Here is a 22,214-nt window from a genome sequence, read left to right as displayed (position 1 = left end):
ACTTCAGCAGGAAATGAGATTAGCTCTCCCTCAGCCTTCTGCCCGGGCAGATTTAACCAAGAATGGCAGCACATCACTCGTTTCCCTCGCTGGCCCTCCATGGTCCCTGCACCGAAGTGCCTTCCACTCCCGCGACGGGCCATTTGTATTCGACCAGAAGCTGAATAGTCATCAGATTAGTGGTTATATGCAATAAAAGATGGCCTTCAGCCATTGGTCCTTGGAGGAAATTTGTGGCATCGTATGGGAATCAATACGCGCCTTATCTGCAGCGGCACTGAGCATGAGTTAGGGTCTCTTTGCCTAATGCCTGTTATCCACAGTGAGCCACTGACCTTTCAGAGTAAACGTTAGCTTTATGGCACAGAAGGCCATATTCTCCAGGTTATTGTTTATTGATTACTCATGGATCCCATGAAACTGGCTATCTGCTCAGTGCTCCATGTTTTCTGCTTGTTTACTTGTGTTATTCTAACCTTACATTTTTTACTTAACCATTATCCATTTGTGTATCTGACAATTAAAAAATCAATAACCTTCAAAATATATGCATAATACAGAATATGGCTGTTCAAGTCTCTCTACGCAACCCTCAGCCGAGAGGTTTCATGTTTCCCTCCCAAACTGCCTTCTTCGCAGGCAGGCAGTTGACTGCAGGGGATGAGATGTTTTTTTGGCAGAGCCGGGGATGATGATCAGCGGGGCCACCGTCGGCTCTCTCCGGCTGCGGGACTCGCGGACGAGTCAGACAGAAATGCACACTGTTTTGTGCACACTTTCCGTGTCCTTTCTGAATAGAAAGTAATCAACGCGACACACAACACAGCACACCTACTTTTTAATTTTTTTTCTACTTCTTGCATGTTCAGAGCAGGCTTGTCAGTGTTCCGCTGTCTTAATTTGAGTGGCATGACTGATTAAGACTAATGTCAATCAATTAATTTATTAATTATTACTGATCCATTTATTATTACTGATTAATTTGAAGAACAGTGTGGGCCATTTATATTGATCCACCTTAATAAAATGGGAATGGTTGGTGATATTAACGTCCTGTTTGTGGCACATTAGTATATGTGAGGGGGCAAACTTTTCAAGATGGGTGGTGACCATAGTGGCCATTTTGAAGTCGGTCATCTTGGATCCAACTTTTGTTTTTTACAATAGGAAGAGGGTCATGTGACACATCAAATTTATTGGTAATTTCACAAGAAAAACAATGGTATGTTGGTTTTAACTTAACTTTATTCTTTCATGAGTTTCTGACCACTTATAAAATGTGTTCAATGTCACCAACCATTCCCATTATATTAAGGTGTATCCATATAAATGGCCCACCCTGTACTGCATGGTGACAGAGAAAAAGTGTGACATGTCTAGGCTGTGACATGTTTAACGGAGCTTCAGTTTTTTGCTTTTCCTTTACCCGTACACAAGTAACTGTGCTTCTGCCTGTGTAAAGAATGAGCTGATGTCCAAATCTCAAGACAGTGGCTTCACAAGATGCAGAACTGTGACACCTCAGATGTTTGGGATTTGAACCAGCAACCTTTACGGTTACGGGTCCCCTTCCTTACCCACTTTTATGCCACCAGCGTAAAAACCGACAAGTGCTTTCAGCTTGCTTTGAATCTACGGTGTTCGGTTAAAAACGTTATTTCATGAGATGCACGGAAATGCATTTTTCTACTGTAAATCTCCGGACTGTTCGAAGGCATGGATTTCCTGTGAAGAACAGTCCTGTCTGGAGGAGAATGAATCCAAGTGAGCCTGTGCCCCTGACCTGAACAGGCATGAGCTTCACGACATCTCTGGAAACATGCAGCAAAACGGCAGACGTCCTTGCCAAGAGTTGCCATGAATTCACCAGCACGAATGCAAACGCACGTAAGCGTTTTGGGTGTCTTGAGAGGAGGTCCGGTGTGACGTGAAAGGAGAGGAAAGCTCCCGTCTGATCGAGATACATCCTGAAAAGAGCCTGGAGGTTGTAAAGGCGCTCTTTATACACGGGGGGTTTCGGCTCAGCAATCTCCAGTAATAAGCAGGTTTATCCAGGAGCTCAGTGCGGACGCTCTGCTGGAGTCCTTGCCTTCTTCCTGACCCCGAGCTTGTTGCTTCTGGGAGAGCTTTGGACGGTAGGAGGGGGGGGGGGGGGCTGCAGAATGATTTAATAACACGTTTCTCTGTGAACATATTGCAAACCCGCTATCAGCTCGACCATCTACCAAGTCAGCACTGAGGATCTTGGGCTACAGTGGAGAGCCACGCTAAAGCTGGAATTTGCCCAGCACGACCTCAAACTTCCCTGGACCGGCTGCACGACCTGGGGGGGGGGGGGGGGGGGTGAAGAAGGAAAGGGAAAGAGCGAGAGGGCTGAGGAGGGGCAGGGCAGGAAAAGCAGGCAGTGGAGGAGTAGGAGGAGGATGAGAGTGGGAGAAGGTTGGGGGAGGGTCGGGAATGATGCGAGGAGCAGAGAGAAAATGAACGGAATGCGGGATGGAGAGCGTGCAGAGCCGGCCCGCCATTAGCACAGGAACTGTTGCATCAGCGCTTGCCCCTGCAGACAGCCTGGACGTGTTGGGCTGCTTGTCTGTGTTAATGGTTTTAATGCTTCTTTCCTTTTCGAAACATTTGCAATGGTACACCGTTGTCTAATTGCCTTTTTATGATGCCCTCTCGCTGTTAATGACAACGGATATATAAAAGTGGCTTGGATTCCATCGTTCAGTGCTGTTAGAAGTCTATTAGCCTGTTTGAACTGAGCTCTTTGTTTGTACAGCAGAAAGGCTTTGGGCGAGCGTATGTGTATAGAAACGAAAGATTTGATACACACGGCCTTGGACCCGCCTTGCCACCCACAGAGCCTGGTGTCTGTGGGAGTTAAACTCTGGGGAGGCATGAGCATGAATATCGAATCGTGGCTGGTCTCGCAGCATGGCTGATGCTTCCGCACCCTGCGTCGGGGCGTGGATGAGGGCAGGGCCCACTCAGAGACTCCCCCTCGTGGCCGGTGGTGAAATGCCGGCCCCCCCCTGTCTCTCTCTCTCTCTCTCTCTCTCGCTCTCTCTCTCCTGCCATGGCCTGGACTTCTGCTGACCGGAGCTGTCGCGGTGTCTGGAGCTTGCTGACGCATGCAAAGCACGAAAGACCGACATCCACACGCAGACACACTCGCAGCTGTGGATCAGGTCCTCTGATGTTATGCAAGTCACAGCTTTGTTTCTTGGCCAGGTTATGGGTTATAATGGGTTATAATGAGGATAACGGCTTGTACAGGACAGAGAATTTTTTTTAAAATATTGATTTATATCCCGGTGTGCACTTTATACTTATTATGAGTAATGGTGATGTAACGGTGATGTAATGGCTGTAACCCCCCGCCTAGATTCACCCCACGTGCCGTGGGGTCTATGGCACTCAGCTGTGGAATTCGTCAGGTCTTTCTGTCCCTCATCAACACCTCACTGGGGGCTGGAGTCATGCCTCGGCCCCCGAGCACTCAATGAGCTGGAGGGACCTATCTGGGCGGCGACATAACAGGCCAGGGGGCTGGAGGTCAGACGTCCTCGTCCCCCTGCCACCCTCCGGAGAGACCATGGTTCAGATGCCTGGGCCTGGATTATGCACGTGGCGGGCGGTGCTGGCATTTTCTAGTCCAGCGTTGCAAACCTGAAGCGAGCAGGTGATGCCGGGGATGGAGAGAACAGAGCGGTGACTGTCTGAGCCTCCTTCTTGTCTCTGCTCTCGCCCTCGCCGGCCTCCCAAACTCTCCGCGGAGGCGCTCCCGAGGCGGAGGTCACGGGGTTTACCCCTCACAAGGTGCTCTCTCTCGTACAGACATGAACACTTACTTATGCAGAGCTGCACTACTACGCGGGTAAATCATTTGCCGACGGAGTGAGACCTGTGACACTTTCATGCATAAGCTGGTAGTGCTGGTGGGGGAAGCGTGCGGCATGAGGTATGAATGACTTTCTGTGTTTGTCCAGCCAGACGGGCCGTAATGATGACGGCGGAGGGGAAAATTGTAGAATAAAGTGTCGTTGATAAGAATGGCATGTGGGGAATATGTGAAATATGCGATGCAGGTTGATAAGATTGCTCGGGTTAATAAGACACCGGACCGCATAGCAAACATCTCATGGTATGCATGGTTACATATTTCATTAGCCCCAAAATGGTTACCCTGTATTCACTTCAAAGTCCACATCAAGTTCAAGAGGTCAGAGCACATTACACACCGTGTCGTGTAACCACCGAGTGTAAACACAGAACACACACATTCACACAAAACCAGCACCCACATCACAATACATGGATGGTTAATGATACACATAAACGAAGGCAAATTCATTTATGCTAGTACAACGTGCGACATGAATGCTAAATGAATGACTGGTCATATATTTCCTCATACACATCTCCTTCGCAGCTATTTTTAGATTCGTATTGATTAGTTGGGTGTTGATAATTGATGGACTATTTTGCATAATGTTTTAAAGATGCAGGGTGTTTCAGTGTCCAGAAAGAGGGGATTTGCAGATGAGAGGCTGCAGCAGGTGGACCTTTATCCTTTGTTCGTACAAAGTGGCACAAATCAATTTCAAGAGAGAGTGTGTTGTGTGTGTGTGTGGGTGTAATACGACACTCAGTAAGCCCCCGGGCCTGACCCCACACCAGGAACCCTGGGTCTGATGAAGGGGGAGAGGAGGAGCAACACCTGGGGCCTGAAGATGCTCCAGCTGCTCCACAGAGGGATGGAGGAATAAAGAGAGCGAAAGAGATTGGGACGAAAAGGACAAAGGGCAGAAATTTACGAATGAACAGGGAGAAGCGTAGGACACACATGAGAGAACATGGTCACCAGAATGTCCTAATCAGAGGGACACTCACAAAAAATGATGGCCAACCAGGATTTATAACCTTCAGCAGGGTCACTCCCCCCACGCACCACTCAAGGAGAACAATCCATCAAAATCCTGTCCCCGCCCAAACTAACCAGATCTGCCCAGTAAATCTGCCACCGGTGATGACTGTTTATTCCATCGGCCATTAGAATCCCTGGGAGCCTGTGGAGGGAAACATAAAGTGGGGTTATTTACCGCCCCACAGCGAGTCTGTTAACAGAGGGAGGGAGGTGGCCGCGTTGAAGGTTATGTTAGCATTAAACACCTCCACCGAACATAGAATTCAACAGCCGGCAGGAAGATAAGGAGGAGACAATGCATCACATCAGGCCACCATAAACCAGCCTCCATCGTGGGCCTTGTGTTCTTCCACTCTAAAATGGTGGTAATGGTGCCGTCTTCGATGTGGTGATTTGGTGACTGAACAATTAGTGTCTTCTGAGTCCTGTGGCCGGGGGTATCATCACTAACCTTGAAGACAGCGCCCCAATCACGTAGACCAAAGATGATCAATCACAGTTTTGTGGTGATTTTCTGTGACACCGTCTATCTATGGGGACAAGTCAAATAGCAAAATTACCCATCATATGGGTTTGATCACTTAGTTTATTTTGCCTCTCATTCCACACAAATGTCTTAAATACATCAGGCGAGAACAACAAATAAAAACTATTCTTGTAAAATACAAAACGCAGTTTCACCTCCATGTGACTGAATTTAAGAAGCCGACATCCTGTAGCATGCAAACCTCCCCCAAAACATATTAACATCAGCTAAAACACAAATTGAGACACCAGCAAGTCAGCCAAAACATTAGGACATTTGCCATGACATAAGATGAGAAGATGAGTGGTAATGAAAGTACAGCAGGCTGATTAATTAACAGATTAGATTAATTGGTCTCCCATAGGGAAGACCTTAGGGGAAAATACATGGCTTTCAGTGCATGTGCATGGGAATGAGGTAACATACAGGACTGATGGCCACCATAGGAGAAGCTGGACTTTAGGCTGCATTAGGAAGACATGGCGCAGACCGTCAAATGCCCCATGTTTGGGTTTCTTCTTCTTCACAACTCCATGCCAGAACTGCAGCACGCTGACGTTTTAATTTGGCGGACGTTCTCTCATTCTGCATTCCTGGCTTTTTACAGACCACCAGCATAAGAGGAGCACGCTGCGCTGCAGAGTCTGTGCTTCTGAGAGCTGGATTGATTTCTACATTACGAGGATTGACCACACACACACACACGGCAGCATCTCGCGACGTCCAGGGACTCCTGCGAGGGAGCAGATAAAGAGCACAGAATGCGCCAGATAATGCTTCAATGCACCATATTCATCTAAGACCAGAGCCGTGTGTGCGACACACACTCAGAATCACACTCTCTGAGAATGCGCTCTAGCAACCAGTTCATAGCAAATGGTGCATGACATACTGTACTATGATATATACATACATGGGATGCTATTATGACACAGATTTACTGTTACTCTTTATGAATGTCTGCTGTGAAATCAATTATTATTAATTCTTGAGATTGTGCTTTTTGCTCATATGCTGCTAAGCAACTGCAATTAGTTTTGATCAGATCATTTGCAATTCTTACATCAGTGAACATGCGTTGTGAAAAATGTATTCCTGAGTTGTTGAGCGTCAGAGGACATCTGACTGTTTTGTAGTGGAGAATGAAGCAGTAACCCACCTGAGACCACAGCTGTCTCCCACAGCTGTGATAAAAATCACCATAACCTGCAGCCTTGTGGTTTATTGCTTTAATATCTGTGATCTTTGAATAAAAGGGTAATGCTATTAAGACATTCTGATATCTGGCCTAAATTTTGTCTGAGATCGAGGATTACACGACTGTCAATCAGGAGAGGCAGACAAGTAATAGAGACATTTACACAGAGAGAGTGAGAGCAAGAGTGTTGATGTCACTTTTAATTGAGTCGCTGCCTCATGAGAATACTGAAAATGAGCAAGAGGCCGTGCCCTTTGATTGGTTGGGGGCGGGGTTTCTCAGAAAGGGTCTCCATTTGCTGCTTTCACAACTCTGAGAAATAATCTGACACAAGTGGAAGTGCAGAATCAAATGAGTGCATGAGATCTGTAGATATTTTCAATCATGTTACATGCATAATGCATGACCGTATGCATCAAACAAACAAAAAGGAACTAAACGCTGTCCTATAATGAACTGGCGGATATTATTTATGCCCCTCTTCATGTATTGTATCTACAACTGTCTTTGAGACATTCAGAAACACTTACATTCGGAAGAATTGTTGAGTATGAAAATATTAATGATCATCCTATCCACCAGCTTTATTAGATGTGCTTGTGCTCAGAGCTTCATTTCCGTTCGATGGGGTCAGCACCGTTGTGCCTGTGAAGACACTCTGCATGGTGCGGCGGCCGTGTTTATACAGCTGCGTGGGCCAGCGGGGCAGAGTCGGACTCACTGTACTGCAACTCTGAGGAACATCTGACTGACGGGGGTGCGGCGAACAGTTTCACCTACACAGACACAGGGCACCCGGACGGGCCCAGCAGAATTGGGGGCCTTCTGGGAGACAGGATGACGCGACATTGTTCCCAAGCTCAGACATTCTGGCATGGCCCTCACCCAGCGACGGATCAGATCAGGTCAGGCTGAACATCACGAGCGTGAGGAGCACCAGGAGGATTTGGAGGGAGAAGAAGACGGCAGTCAGGGGAAAGGCAGCCAAGAGGAAGGCTCTGATGCAATCCTGAACACTAATGCCCCCTGATTCAGGACATGGGGGGGGGGGGTGTCCCTCGAACACAAGAATATCCATAGCGGCATGGTCCAAAAATCAACAACACAAACAACAACATGGCTGCGTTTTGCAGACTGGACGCGGCCTTCGCGCTCTTTGGCAGCCGCCTCCATGGCTGTGTACTCTGCTGGGCTTTTCCCAGGGCTCGGGGATTAGTTGTGGGGGTGAGCTGCAACCAGACAATTTTCTCTCTCTCTCTCTTCTCATCCACAGGCCCGGAGGCAAAGTACAATCGACAGAGGGGCAAGAGGGAGCCGAACCCCTCCCCAGGCACAGATCGGCTCACATTTGGTGGCAAGCAACGGACAGACCCTCATTTCAGCCACAAACACACCCTTACTGTGCCAATGGGCATGGCAACGCTTGTCCTATTGTGCTCGCTGCACGTTAAGACAACGTTCCACTGTGGGCTGATTATTAACACTGTTAATTGTGGCTTTTTGGAAGAGGAGAATTACTCACTCAACTCAATTATTTCCTTTCCTCTAACGTGTCAAAGATCGCCCTCTGCTGTACGTGCCTGGAGGTAAAAGTATAATTTACCATTTTTCTTACATTGGTTTACTAACGTAATTTAAGGAAACTTGGCACAAATATAGTCCAATATGCCCGTATTTCCCCCCCGATAAACACGCATGCTGCCCAGTGTGCATATTTTCAAGTCTAGACAGCGTGGAGAGAGTCATTTCTGCAGCCACAGAGCTAACACTGAATTTAGAAAAGCTCCAAACAAATGTCACCCCACCCTTGAGCTACAAGATGCCTGTAATCTGGCCTGACAGGAGACACATAAACAACCACTATCGCCACCACCACTTATCCCGACACCAGAAACGCACTGCAAAGCGCAGCGGAAAATATCCAGCCTCGTTACAGCCCGAGAGCAAACATAACCCTGCTTCTCCTTATGCAACGTACAGGGGTCACTAGCTACACCTAGGGTGGCCAACCAAGTCGATGGCGGGGACAGATGTCACCAGATGTCACTGGCGTCCACCGAATCTTGAAAATGGTCAGTTCATGAAAAGGACACGTTTCTTGGCTGCAGCTTGAAGAGGCTGTCAGAATGGGATGCCATTGTCCCTGCAGGCATGGATTGAGACACAAATTCGAGCGGTTGAGATATCCATCCCATGCTCCCATTGGTCTCGCTCATGGCGAGCCAGACTTTTCTACTTCTAATGAAGCCTTAGAAGGGTGGATTTGCAACATAGCTAACATTCATCCTACACAGACTCATCTGTTTCAGACATTTTCAATAAACATCATTCACTAACGTGTATATGAATAAACTTGCAAGACAACAGAGGACCACTCACCACTGAATATCAACAGATCTTGTGTGGATATAGTCAAGAACACAAAGTTTCGTGGTGTTCATCTAGAGGAGAAACTCTGCTGGACTGTCAACATCCGCTCAACAGCCAAGAAAGCCCTGCAGCTTCTGTACTTCCTGCCGAAGGCTGTGGACAGCTCATCTCCCACGACCCATCATCACCGTCTTCTATAGAGGGAGCATTATAGGAGCATTCTAACCAGCTGCATCGCTGTCTGATTTGGTAACAGCACCGCATCGGACCGCAAGACCCTACAGCGGATAGTGAGCACAGCTGAGAGGGAGTCTCTTCCCTCCATAACGAACATTTACCACACGCCCTGCATCCATGTGTTGTCAGTTAAGCAATGATTCCCATACTAGGATTTGTTAATAGTGACAATGGCCCAGTATTAATAAAAAAAAAATAAAAAGTACAATGGAAGCAGGGTGAAATGTGTAATTTCAGGGTTTATCATTACTGTTCCAAAAGCAGCAACTGATGACAACAAATATAAACACAGTAGCGCATCGAACACAACAGACACGAACACTGATACACACGTGTCTTAAATCTGTACAGGATATTAATAAAACAAAACCAGTCCAACAGGGATGTCTAAAGCTGGAAGGTGGCGGACGTCTGGGTCATGGCGTTGTAGATGAAGGTGTTGTTGAACGGCACAAACTGCTGAGTGATGATTTTTATGGCTTCTTGAGCTGCACATCCTACAGGCAAAGAGAATAAAAGAAGTGAAAAAAGAAAAAGACAACAAGTTAAGGAACAAATAGACCAGAAAACAAAAACTGAGGCTCTGGAATGAAAAAATCGCTTCGGTCAAAAATATATTTTCATATCCATAAATGGATATGCAGTGCATGCAGTTATGTGGAACTTTGATTCCAGTTAATTTACAGTAGAATACCCTACTCATCCTTTTCTAACTGAGTGGCCCTGTGATGAATCAGATCTTCATTGGTTACATGCCAGCAATTTTTTGTATGGCCAGAGTGCACAAAATTACCTCCCAAAAAGGCTGCTACAGTATGAGGCTCAGCTGATCCACAGCGACAGCTGAAGAAAAGAGAAAATCAGACACCAGACTGCATATTCAAAAGTGAATATACTACATAAACCGAATAAGCCTGCGATCAAAATTCCATGACAAAAGTTTTGCTATTAATTTCGGTTGCACTTACAACTCATGGATGTAGTCATCCTTCACGCTGACACTGAGGCCGTACTCCTGAAGCAGGCTGTTGACACAAACCTTCAGCCGGCTAATGTCCTCCTCCACCTGGTAATCATACACCCCTAAAAAAAAAAAAAAAAAAAAAAAAAAAAAAAAAAAAAACCACAGTCACACAATCAGGACATTTACAGGACCTGGCTGTATTCAACACATGGGATCGTCTGATGGCGTTACCGGGGTAATGGGAGTGCTGCTGGTAGAAACGGTCGATGGAGCGCAGCATGAGGTAGAGAACCATCTCGCTGTCTGGGTTGTCCATGCAGGAGGCTGGGAGCCAGTTACAAACAATACGGCATTTCGGTTCGTAATCAGCATGAATTTAGTATGACTGCGGAGGTGCTGCTATTTGTCCTTTACACTAAATTTATTTATAAAGGGATGCATTACAACGAGTTGTGGCTGAAGCAGTGTGGGGGTGGCTGCATGGGGTAATTAAGATAAGATAATAATCCTTAATTAGTCCCACAAGGGGGACATTTAAATAGTCACGGCAGAAATTGGACATTAGAAGAGCAGCAAAAATAAACAGTATTTTAAAAATATACTTAAAGTACAGTGTCAAAAACAATCTGGAAAAACTTAAAATATAAAAATGTATGCATATTAAAAAAGTACAAATGTATATGTATAGATGAATAAAAAAAAAAAAATATGTATGTACAAATAGATGATATGTATTTATGTTGTTGAGAGGTTATATACAGAAACGGCAAATAAGAAAACACTATGGTGCATTGGATGTGTGTGTTGGTCTAAGTATGTGTAGAGAGCTGCAAGTACTTTATCGTGACAAAAAAATCTGATGAACATGGTGACTCACTGATCTCATCTTTGTTGACCGATTCAATGCTGTATTCTTCCTCCAGAGACCTGCAGCGCACCACCCTCAGAAAAGCAGCATTCTTACCTGAAATAATAAAGACACATTTGAAAAACTTCATAATGAGCAGATACCCGGGGGGACACCTTAAACACAGAGCAACACCTGACTGGCACCACCCTCCAGGTCACTGCATTTCACAAATATTTTTGGCTGAGAAACCTACACAAACTTAGTTTCTCTCTGTGTGCGTGTGAGTGGGTACTTACAGAACATTTTAATTTCCTGTTCAGAGATGCTCTCCGGAGGCTTTGAAGTGAAAGAAGAAAGTCAAAATCACACACAGGGGAAAAAAATGCCAGGTATTAAAATAGAACCATTGATCATGCAGACGTTATTCCTTCTCCCACTGTTAGACAAGCGGTTATAAAATTGTTCAAATGCCACCCGTGCACCTTTCCAACTGATTGCAGGAGGGACTCCACGTGTTTGGACACGACCGAAGCGTCTTGCAGGGCCTTTTCTCTGTACCTAGAACAAACAAACACCAAACAATGAAACAAATTCTGACTGCAAGCTGATCCACTTTCAGAATTGGTTATCTAACATTGGCAAGAAACAGTCATAGCGATTATAATTAATGAGAAAGCCAAGTCTCAGATGATGGCACACTGAATCCATACACATTCTGAAGTTTGATGAACTTCTCGGAGTCCGCAATCATGTCAGGAATGGTGCCACGGACTGGAAGGATGCCATTCCCGTCGTCCCGCACAAAGTCTCTCACTGCCCGAGCCATTACCCAGAAGGCAGGGGTCTGCTCACACACACATGAAGGGAATAATTACTACTGATAATTTGTTCATAATGAATGATTGAGGAGGGACCTGGGCACCTGCCCCACCTGGGCAGTGATGTTGTCGCACAGGTCACAGCTGAAGATGTCCTCAACGGTGCTGGAGATCTGCACAGACACAGTCAGCCAGTCAACATACTACGGCAGAGAAACACTTTACAACAACACAAAAATCACATACATGCAGAGCACCTTAGTTGCGTTCAGGGCCGTGTTCACGTTCTTAATGGCTTCATCAAAGTTCTCCTCATCCTCAGGAGCCCCGTTCTCATTCTTTAATATCCCTACAGAATGTGGAAAGGAATGTCACAAAGTAAGCAATATGGAATAATAAAAATAAGAACAATATCTTAGGTCTGTAACTAACCTTGCCGAAGAAGTTCTCTGAATGCCTCCTTCTCTTTGTAATTCTTTGGCATTTGAAAGTTATGCTGTGAAAGCATTAAAATTATAACATCATTACAATCGCATCAAGCATAAATGTACCATAGCTTGTGAATAGTTTTGAAAACAATACCTCACTGTACCACTTTTCCAGGAACTTGGCGACAATGATGATCCATGGGGTGTGACTATGGTCCTACAAACGGAGGACAGAAATGGAGGTGGTTTGACAAAAAGCATGCTCTACCTGTATGTACAAATTTAACATGCTGTGTGTGTATTAGACGAAAGGGGAAAAGTGCCCACTTTCTTCTCCATGCTGTCCAAATCATATGAGTCAATGTGGTTTTTCAGCTCAGTGAACGGCTGGTCCAGTCTCAGGTCCTCTAGTGCATTATCTGGGTGAGATTCAACAACTATGGTACACAAAACATGGGGAAAAAAAAAAATGCAGAAACAAGCAAGTTATGGACACGATGCATACATAAAAAAAACGTAACACCGCTGTTTAAACATTTATATAGCGCAGTAGGCAAATTGGGCATTTAGTATCTAATCTGCATTTACCCGTGTGCTCTCTCACCACCAGCCGCATACAGCCGACCAACCCGTATGTCCGGCACACCAGGAAGGGCACTTCTGCATTCCACAATACTGCTCCGAGTCTTAAACACGTGCTGCAGAACAGCAGAAGGGGGGAAAGGGCACCTAAATCCAGGAACATGGTAACATTCGAATGACATTCATTTCCCGTCTCCATTCTTATAGGATTAACTACACAAACAAGTTAATTATCAATCAATAAAAAAAAAAACAAAAAAAAAAAAAAAAAACAGAAATTCACCTTTCTGGAAGCTGAACACCAATCACCAGACTGAACCTGTGGAAGAACTCAGGATCGTTGTCCAAAAGCTTGTCAGGAGCCTAAGAGGATCAGAAAAATACATCTGTGAAGACTCAAGCCATATTTGGGACATTTCATACGAACCCGCAGCACGAACCTCCTCCACAAAGTTCCCAGAGACGTCGCTGTTGAGCTCCTGCAGAAGCTCCGTGGCCGCCTGGGCTCTGTTCTGTCACGTCAGCAGACATCTGGTCAAAACGTACTTTCCCGGGAGGACAAGAGCATATCTCAAATTTACCTGTACTCACCTTTCCGATGCTGTTGGTGCTGAGGAAAAAGCTGAAATACAACCGGCAATTGGTTACGGTCACCGAGACAAGTAAAAAAGGTAAAAAAAAAAAAAAAACGAAAAAAAAAAAAAAAAAAAAAAGCACTAACTTGTTCCCTACATCTTCTCCTGAAACCTTGTGCCCATCAACGATGGTGAAGGCTCCAATTCCTTTAGAAAAGAAAAAGTATGGTCAAAATGTTGCAGATAATTGTTGGTCATTTCACACGTCCGTTACCTGGAAGGACCAAATTCTTCAGGATTTCGGTGCCTGTGGCGGTGGCATTGACCAGGCACACGTGGGCATTTTCCAGGGCTTCTTGGCCATGATCGCCCCAGAGCCTAGAAACCAAACAAGCCGGTTTTTATCAGGGCACACATAATAACTAAAGCATCAGACTCTATTTCCACCCCACCACGAAGTCACCACGATCCCCTTTAAACACCTCACATTTATCACGCTGCCTATTATCGGGCTGCACGACAAATAACGCCAAATGACAGCTAACTCTGGCCAGGCTGGCATCACGCCGATACGAGAGGCTTGAGGAGAAAAATAACGAGAGACTTGCGTGTAAAGAGACTTTTTAGGCTGGCATACCGACGTGTTGCGTGTTTCTAAAGACGAGAGGTAAAATTGTGCTGCGTCGCCCGCTGCCTGTGAACATGCTAGTTACGCGTCGGATTCGACGTAGCCCTGCAACTCGCTCTGTACCATTTTTGACAACTCTAGCTCTGAACGCATTTGAGATGGCCTGTTCCGTGAAACAACGTAGACGGTTCACGTTACCGCAGCTGTCTGTCGTATTTCTGCTCTTTAGCCGCTTTATTGGCTGCCATTCCGCTCTATTTTGCCGGCGAATGTGCAAGAGTGCAGCCATTCGCAGATTCGACACAAACCAGACGCCATCACCTTTTGGTTTCGCCCCGGCACTTTCCACACAAATTAATTCACAGGAACAGTTCCGCGTCGAACCACGAGATGGGGCGAGGCCAAGAAAATTACACTCTCCCAGAATAGCAGGTGCTGTTGCAGGTTATAATCTGTTCTTTTCAAATGGCGTGATGTTATATTTAAATTTAAAGCCTGTGTTGATTCTCTCACTCTGTACGACTAAAAAAGGATCATATTACCTTATCTTTCTTCTTATTAGAATGGATCTCTATAGTCTCATTTGACACATAGGGCTAAACTGGGTAAGAATATAAATGACAAAGCACTGACATGCTTTAGTTTGAATACAATTTAGTTCAAAAACTACAGATCTACACGTCCCAGATAACGAAAAACACTCATTGGATGTTTATTCAATCAATGGATCGATATAGGGATCCGTTTTGTTTTCGTGAGAAACACCTCTCGGGGCGATAGAAAGGGGCGTGGTTAGGTAGTGCGCGTCTACCTATAAACGGTAAGCTCTGTCCCTGGCCCCGCCCCCTCCCGAACTCCACGCGTCTTCTCCGGCGTCCCGTTCATTCAAAAGTTCGGCAACGCCGCGACCTCCGCCCGGGCCACTTCCACAACCGCTTACCTCGCGATGACCGGTCACCACTGGGGATACGGGGAGGAGAACGGTAAGTGGCTTACGGCGCACCATTTCCAGCGGGCCGGGGTGGTGCTCCACCAGGTTCTGGTTCTGGTTCTGGTTCCAGGTTCTTCGTTCGGATTGATCGTGTGCAGTATTGATGCATCATTGCAACTCGTGCGACCTCAGATTTCTCTTTTTCCCATGGTCTCTGCAACCATGTGTTATATTAAGAGGACAGATAATGCGAGATTAGACTGATTACTCAGCTTCTGAAGGGGATGAACCCTTATTTAGCTTTAACACCATCAGACAGAATTGTCAGCATCAAGGTTAGTAAAATTTAAACCAGTATTGATGGATGCACATTAATCACTTTTTGAATAAGATAAAGCAGGTGAGCGAGCTGAGATGAGGGAGCCGAGTCCCCTTGAAAGATTATAGTGTCCAATCATCAGGTTAGTGTTCCCAGAAAGCGATCTGGGCCGGTGCAACTGAAACCTGGTGTATTTAATGAGTACCACCACGCCACAGCCTGCTCTCTGTCTCACTCTGGATCAGTATTTTTCATTAAGTACAATCTAAACCAGCCCCGAAAGCATGTTCTTGAACTGCGATTTAGACAAATTGAGCAGCTCACATTTTCCTCAAGTCACGTGCCCATGGATGGCGAGGATGACTGGTGGCGATGTGGGTGGTTGAGATGGTGCACATCTCGACTTACACAGCATAATCATCAGCAAACATCCAATTGGGTCCCCAGCAGACACCGTGATACCCCATAATTGTTATATGTACCTCGAAGACGTCAATCCTGAAACCCAAGTTAATTCATGCAGGGTTTTTATTTCTACTTAAAAAAATAATTTCTTACAATTCTGGAACTCCAATGGCAATAAATCAACTAAACAGGATGTGGTACACACAATATGTTTAATATTATTTTCAGTGTTTTTTTTTTTTTTTTTTTTTTTTTTTTTTTTTTTTAGAATGCAATATTTTGGTCCCATTCCATTATTTTATGTATCCATAAACATATATACTCCATAATTATACAGTTTAGTTTAGTATAAACAATTTTAGGCAGTAGTGAAACTAATTTGGACTATCTAAAAGTGTAAAACACACCAATAATTTAGATTAAAAAGTGAACGTCTCAGGAATGTTCAACAGGAGTCTGTTCTCACATAATGTTTCATGAAAAAAAAGAAAATTCTGCAATAAATACTTTAGGTAAATAAATTTTTGATTGTTTCACATTGTTTCTTCTTATGCAAAAAAAAAAATTGAAACATAGATAAACAGGGGTTTGGGTTTTACAGGACTGTTTTGGTACCTTAGACTTTTGCACAGTACAATGTATTGATATTTTATGTTCATTTGCCTTTTTAAAGCTTTGTGCTTGTCGTGACTGGATGCTGTAGATAATTTGCATTGCTTATTGTCTGTTTTGTGTTATTCTGCATGTTTTGTGGAGAAACAAATGACCTCTCGAGGACAGTAAAAGTTTCCGGCTAATTACCGACCCGCCAGCTATCTAATTAATTAAAAATGGCTGTTTTAGCTTTGATATACACCGTGGCATGCTGTTTCATTGTTCCTGAACTTTTTTGGTTTCCTTGCTATTCCAGGCCCCTCTGCATGGCACAAAGATTACCCAATCGCCCAGGGCAACCGGCAGTCGCCCATCGACATCGTCCCCACGGAGGCCGCGTATGACGCCGGCCTGTCACCCATCTTCGTGTCCTACGACAGGTGCACGTCCATCAACGTCTGCAACAACGGCCACTCCGTGGTGGTGGAGTTTGAAGACACCGATGACCGGTCCGGTAGGTGACGACTGTCGGAATGCGTATGAGGAGGAATTTGCATGTTTGCCTTATTTTTAGCCTCGAGCTGCAAACATAATCCTTCATCTTCATCAGAGCAATGATACAGGCTCTGTGGAAAGTTGTTTGCCTGACATTTTCAAGTCATTAAGACTGAAATAAGGCGTGGGAAGCCACAATTCAAAGGTTGTGCTCATTCAAATATGTTTTATGCAAAGTCCGGTGCTCCTTAACCCAGATTTCACCAGCAACGATGATCAAAAAAAAAAAAACAAACAAAACTTTTAGATCATGTGTTCGATCCCAAAAGCCCTAAGCCCGGAGCAGCACCCACAGCGTCTGCCCGGCTATTTGATAATCAAATGAATTATGATGATTTGTTTTCCTGCGAACCAGACCCCATCCTCTGCTGTGGCTGTATTATCCTGTCTCAGTTGCACAGAGTATTTGTGTAGATTATGTGACCACACAGTTATAGATTGGCACCAGGATGGGTAAAAAATTTGAGCTATTTTTACAAACGTATCAGTGGGGTTTATATTTTTTTAACGATGTGTTATAGCCACATTCGCTCGTTCTTATAAAGCGATATATAATTTTTTTTTTTTTTTTTTTTTACCTCGCGTGTCTTTTGTGATCAGATTGGAATTTTTTTTCCTATAGCCTATGCTGTGTTCTCCCTCATCTGGGATCCCTGGGAATAATTCCTGGGGTAATAACAGCATTGGCTCTTCAGTCTAGACCCCCATCAGATAATGTGTGATTGTCCTCCTGATCTGAAACATCATCAACGTGGCTTCCCAAAGAAGGCAGTTAAATATGCACATGTATAATCATTATTGTTCTAGACGGCTGCATGCGCGTTATTGGCTCCGCCCAGCCTGCAGTGCATCAGGTTACCGGCCTCAGGTTAACGGGCCGCTTTATCTGTGTCCACGGACCACAGTGCTCGGGCCCGGTACTTCACGCCAACCGCCCGCTGCAGAGGTCGTGTTTAGGTGCCACGTGTGTCTGGTTCGGTCTTCGGATGAAAAGGGTGCCCTCGCCTCGTGGAGAGGCTCCCGTTGAGCTGGATTCGTGAAAGGTTTGTTGCTCCTGCCTGAGATTCTGTTGCTGTGGCAGTGATCCGGGGAGGCCCGCTGAGCAACGCCTACCGACTCAAGCAGTTCCACTTCCACTGGGGCGGGAAGGGCTGCCCGGGGTCCGAGCACACGGTTGCTGGGAGGAGCTTTGTGTCTGAGGTGAGGTTCCTTCTATGCACTAGAGGTGGACCTAAATAAATCGGACAAAGATGTCATTTATTATCACAATTTGGTCAAATTTTAATATCCTGTATGCCACATTCCAAAGGCGTTTCATATGCTGAATTCTGTATCTGAAATTAGTACAATATTACCTGTAGTCCATCAAAAAACGATATTTAAAATGTCCAGCTGAAGTGTTTACCTTATTTGAATAAAATTACCAAAACAAATGCCCCCTTTTCTCGATGTTCTAATTTTCTACTATTAACCAAGGAACACTCGCACATATCAATGTTTAAAAGATGCAACTAATAATATAACCGGCATATTATTTGATGAATCTTCCTGCAGCTTCATCTGGTCCATTGGAACGCCACAAAGTACAAGACGTTCGGGGAAGCAGCCGCTGCTCCTGACGGCCTGGCTGTCCTTGGCATCTTTTTAGAGGTGAACTTTCCCTCCGGAGCCCTATTCAATCCCTGCCGGTTGCTTCTCCGCCACATCTGTGGCAGCCACGGACGAGTCCATTTCTGAAGGAGGGGCCGCTCTGTGAGGGGTGGGGGCTGTCTTTGTGTGATTTAGTCAATGTCGGATATTGATGATGTTGACATTCTTATTTTGTAGATCGGAGATGAACACCGAGGGTTGCACTGTTTTACCGACGCTTTGTACATGGTGAAGTTTAAGGTAAGTCAAGAGCGGCCCATTTGTGAAACTTCCCTGTCCTTTCTTACCCGGACTTGATATGACATTTCCGTGTTGGCCGAGGAACTTTGAAGTGCTGAGCCGTTGTCTCTGTGTTGACTCTGCCGTTCAGGGAACTGTCGCAGATTTCAAAGGCTTTAATCCCAAGTGTCTCCTACCCGACAGCCTGCACTACTGGACGTACCCAGGCTCCTTGACCACGCCCCCCCTGTACGAGAGCGTCACCTGGATCGTCCTGAAGGAGCCCATGGTGGTGTCGGAGAAGCAGGTGGGAGAATGCAAACGCCGCGGGTCCCGCGGGCGCGGATGGAAATGTGTGGAAATGTCTCTCTGGCCTATGTAAAAATGTGTGTTCGGATGGCCAAGCCGCAGACGTCAAGGAGATGAAAATGAGACTAGGGTGAGATAATGGCTTCAGAGAGGCGCTTGCTTTTTTAAGGTGTTTTGTTTTTGGGTAGGATCTGAAATAGAGTTATTGCGGTGTAATGCAACACTGTTTCATGATTGACTTTCGTATGGAGCCTCGCCGGGGATTGGACAGAGGTGTCATTATGGTCACCAGAGCATCATTTGAAACTGTAGTGACGCAACTTGTTAACACGTCCTTCTAGTCCTATTGTCTCCTTTGTTCTGCCCGTGGCTACAGCCCGTAGTTAATGATTTTACGCCGACATTGTGCCTCCTGATCTCCTTCTCTGGGTATGTGTGGGTGAAATGGAAAAATTTTGCACCAGATGTGCTTTTAAGTGGAAGATGCTCGTTCTTTTAAATGTGCAGAGTAAGCAGATAATTTGCAGAAACAATTCCTTCTAATTGCAATCGCAGACCACCAAATAAATGATTGTTTTGTGTGACTGTTGAAAGAACCCATTTATGCTGTATGGTAATAACTGTCGTAAACGCTGGGCAACTTTTGTAGGACTCGTTTTATTGGCTCACTGTGAAACGTGACCCTCGCTGAGCGTAGTTGTCACTGGGGGAAAAGCCCAGTGCGTGAAAAGTTAATTTGTGATGGAGGGGAGGTCCGTGACCCCCAGGCTGCTTGAGTTAAGTCACATGACCATGCAGTTCAGGGCGTTCTCCACTTGAATAAAGGTTTTGCTGCATAGCAATACTTTTACATAGCTACATGATAGAGAGGAAAAAAGGGAAAAACTCCAGCCCATTACAAAAGTAGCAGAGAGTCGGTTCACTTCACAATTTTTTTTTTTTTTTTTTTTTTGTAAATGGGACACGGCCCCGAGGCCCATTCAACCTTCACATTAGAATATGTGTTTGGTTTCTGCACGAGGGCTCTGTTTCAACAGTGACAGAATAAGACAGGGGGCCCATGGGTGCATTTCTGCAATATCAGTTTCATCCTCTGGGATTTTTAGCTGTGAAATACCCGATACAAGAAAGATCCAGGCTGGTTCCAGCCTAGGTCAAAAACATCCAAATATCTCTCTGGTTCTAATAGGATCAATTTGGTTCTACCAGTATAAAATGCAATATAATAAATGCAATATTATCTTGAGCTGCTGTTTATATGAGCACCAGTTCCTCTGCCATTCACCCACGCCTGGTCTTGCTGTGAGGCTTTATGGGTAATTTAATTAATGCCTGTTTGGGCAGACTGGCATGGCGTCTCCTGTGCGTGTGCCCGCTGAGCAGGGGGATCAGACGGGGTCCCGGGTCTTTGATCAACTGCATCTGATTAGCACGGATTGACACAAGTATTTATTGTGGTCTTTTTTTTTTTTTTTTTTCTCCCCATCAAAATTATGAACATTCTTTGGCTTTTTCAATAATTTTTGCCCCCACAAACAGACCCTTTCTTTTCTCTCTTCACCTGTACCAGATGGGAAAGTTCCGGATGCTGCTGTTCAGCGGAGAGGAGGAGGAACAGTTGAAGCGAATGGAGAACAACTTTCGCCCGCCGCAGCCCCTGAAGGGTCGCAAAGTTCGCGCCTCCTTCAAATAACTCCAAACACGCCTTCCAACTGTGTTTATGAGGGATTTTGCTCCCCTCAGCTGGAATTTCATCCCTGTGAGGTCCGCTCCGCCAGATCTTTTCTCTCGTTCAGGTGCTTCAGTCACACCTCAAACTCCAGATGGAGTCTTCAGGAGACATTTTTAACGTGTGGGCTAAATTCTCTTTACAGCATCAGATATGTGCATTTTAGGGGAAAAAGAATTGAACAATTACATAAGTTAGAGTTTTAAATGAACCGTTGGTGAAAGAGTCTTATGCAACCCATCAAACGCCGCAGTTTGACATTCGTATTCCAGGCCGGATCTGCATTTAACACGTCTGATCACCGGTAAACTTTTCATGTCCATTCAAACACGGGATTAGTGACCATCTGTCCATTCCAGTGACACAGGCCTGCCCTAATCAAGCTTAAGACCACAAAGCAATGCCTTGTGAGTAGCGAACGGCCGGTTCAATTAAATCGGATCCGTTCCTGTGTGCATGGCTCACTTGTGGCTACACAGGGCTTTAATGCATAGCCTGGTGTTAGCATGGTGCACACATGATGGAAACTATCGAGGCAATAACCAGAGACCCACTCGCCGCTGGAGCAGACGCAATCTTAGAGTTTTAGTTGAGTAGATGTTAGTCATTTAGGAAGGTTATTTAGCATTTTTTTTTGTGTTTGTGTGTCTTTTCTTAGAAATGTAGTGATCTTCTTACGCACATTCGAGGGGGAACAGGGCTGATGGCACTTGCAATTTAAAAGAAAATATTTTTATTGCCCTTGATAATGCTGAAACCATCTGGTCTAAAGCCAAGATTTTATTAAAAAATACAAAATGTAAATCTTTTACATGCAAGTGATATATGAATTGTTGTGAAAAACATAGTACATATTAAAAATTTTTTAATTGTTATGTGATTTGATGTAATATTTTGCTCTTTTAATATTGTCATGATAATAAAATAATTAATGACCAAACATCAACTGTTTTGATGTTTTTGATTTGATTGTTTTTTTTTTTGTGTGTGTCTGTTATAACAGATTATACACAATTCCATTTAGATAAAGATAAGTTAGAATGTTACAACATTATTGCAGCCTGTAGAAAAAACACTCCTTGTAGCCTGAATTGAGTTCTGAAACAATATTTTCAAAAATATGCCATCTTTTGCATTACAAAATTATTACTTGTATAAACATTTTTTTTAAATTATTTTTGGTTTGAATGGTTCTTTATTGTACTTAATAATTCCGCCCTTTATGTATAATACTGAGGGGCTTTAGAATGTAATTAGTGATGAGAATGTTGCATTGTTATCAGATTGTGACAATAAAACTCGGAACATAATATTCCTGTGCAGTTTATTTAGTGGATTATTAATGGCCACACATTAATGTGAAGAGGTAGTCACGCCTTAAACCGCCAACCCACAGCTAA

General features: G+C 44.8%; 2 protein-coding genes across 6 annotated transcripts; one reads left to right on the top strand and one right to left on the bottom strand.

The window, feature by feature from the left end:
• Nucleotides 1–9,472: 9,472 nt before the first annotated feature.
• On the bottom strand, nt 9,473–15,216 carry nae1 (nedd8 activating enzyme E1 subunit 1). 5 transcript variants are annotated; one of them, XM_028956240.1, is made up of 20 exons: nt 15,107–15,216; nt 13,750–13,853; nt 13,633–13,682; nt 13,492–13,522; nt 13,341–13,412; nt 13,184–13,263; nt 12,907–13,016; nt 12,646–12,755; nt 12,473–12,535; nt 12,323–12,386; nt 12,148–12,239; nt 12,004–12,063; nt 11,783–11,916; nt 11,555–11,630; nt 11,369–11,408; nt 11,100–11,186; nt 10,454–10,546; nt 10,227–10,341; nt 10,052–10,101; nt 9,473–9,755 (listed from the first exon to the last, which is right to left on the bottom strand). In XM_028956240.1, exons 3-20 carry the CDS (start codon nt 13,656–13,658, stop codon nt 9,646–9,648), a joined length of 1,413 nt encoding a protein of 470 aa, XP_028812073.1. In that variant the 5' UTR covers nt 13,659–13,682; nt 13,750–13,853; nt 15,107–15,216; the 3' UTR covers nt 9,473–9,645. The 5 variants fall into 5 exon arrangements, 4 of the variants coding, with proteins under 4 accessions (XP_028812073.1, XP_028812070.1, XP_028812071.1 ...); XM_028956237.1 differs by lacking the exon at nt 15,107–15,216 and adding an exon at nt 14,302–14,438 and having other exon boundaries at nt 13,622–13,682; XM_028956238.1 differs by lacking the exon at nt 15,107–15,216 and adding an exon at nt 14,302–14,339.
• On the top strand, nt 14,959–21,756 carry ca7 (carbonic anhydrase VII). The gene is made up of 7 exons (XM_028956241.1): nt 14,959–15,086; nt 16,669–16,866; nt 17,989–18,107; nt 18,462–18,557; nt 18,735–18,797; nt 18,928–19,083; nt 20,656–21,756. Exons 1-7 carry the CDS (start codon nt 15,050–15,052, stop codon nt 20,776–20,778), a joined length of 792 nt encoding a protein of 263 aa, XP_028812074.1. The 5' UTR covers nt 14,959–15,049; the 3' UTR covers nt 20,779–21,756.
• The last annotated feature ends 458 nt before the right edge of the window (nt 21,757–22,214 follow it).

Source organism: Denticeps clupeoides, chromosome 16 (assembly GCF_900700375.1).
Source record: "Denticeps clupeoides chromosome 16, fDenClu1.1, whole genome shotgun sequence".
In the NCBI taxonomy this organism is placed as follows: domain Eukaryota; kingdom Metazoa; phylum Chordata; class Actinopteri; order Clupeiformes; family Denticipitidae; genus Denticeps; species Denticeps clupeoides.
This window is presented reverse-complemented; position numbering and strand designations above follow the sequence as displayed.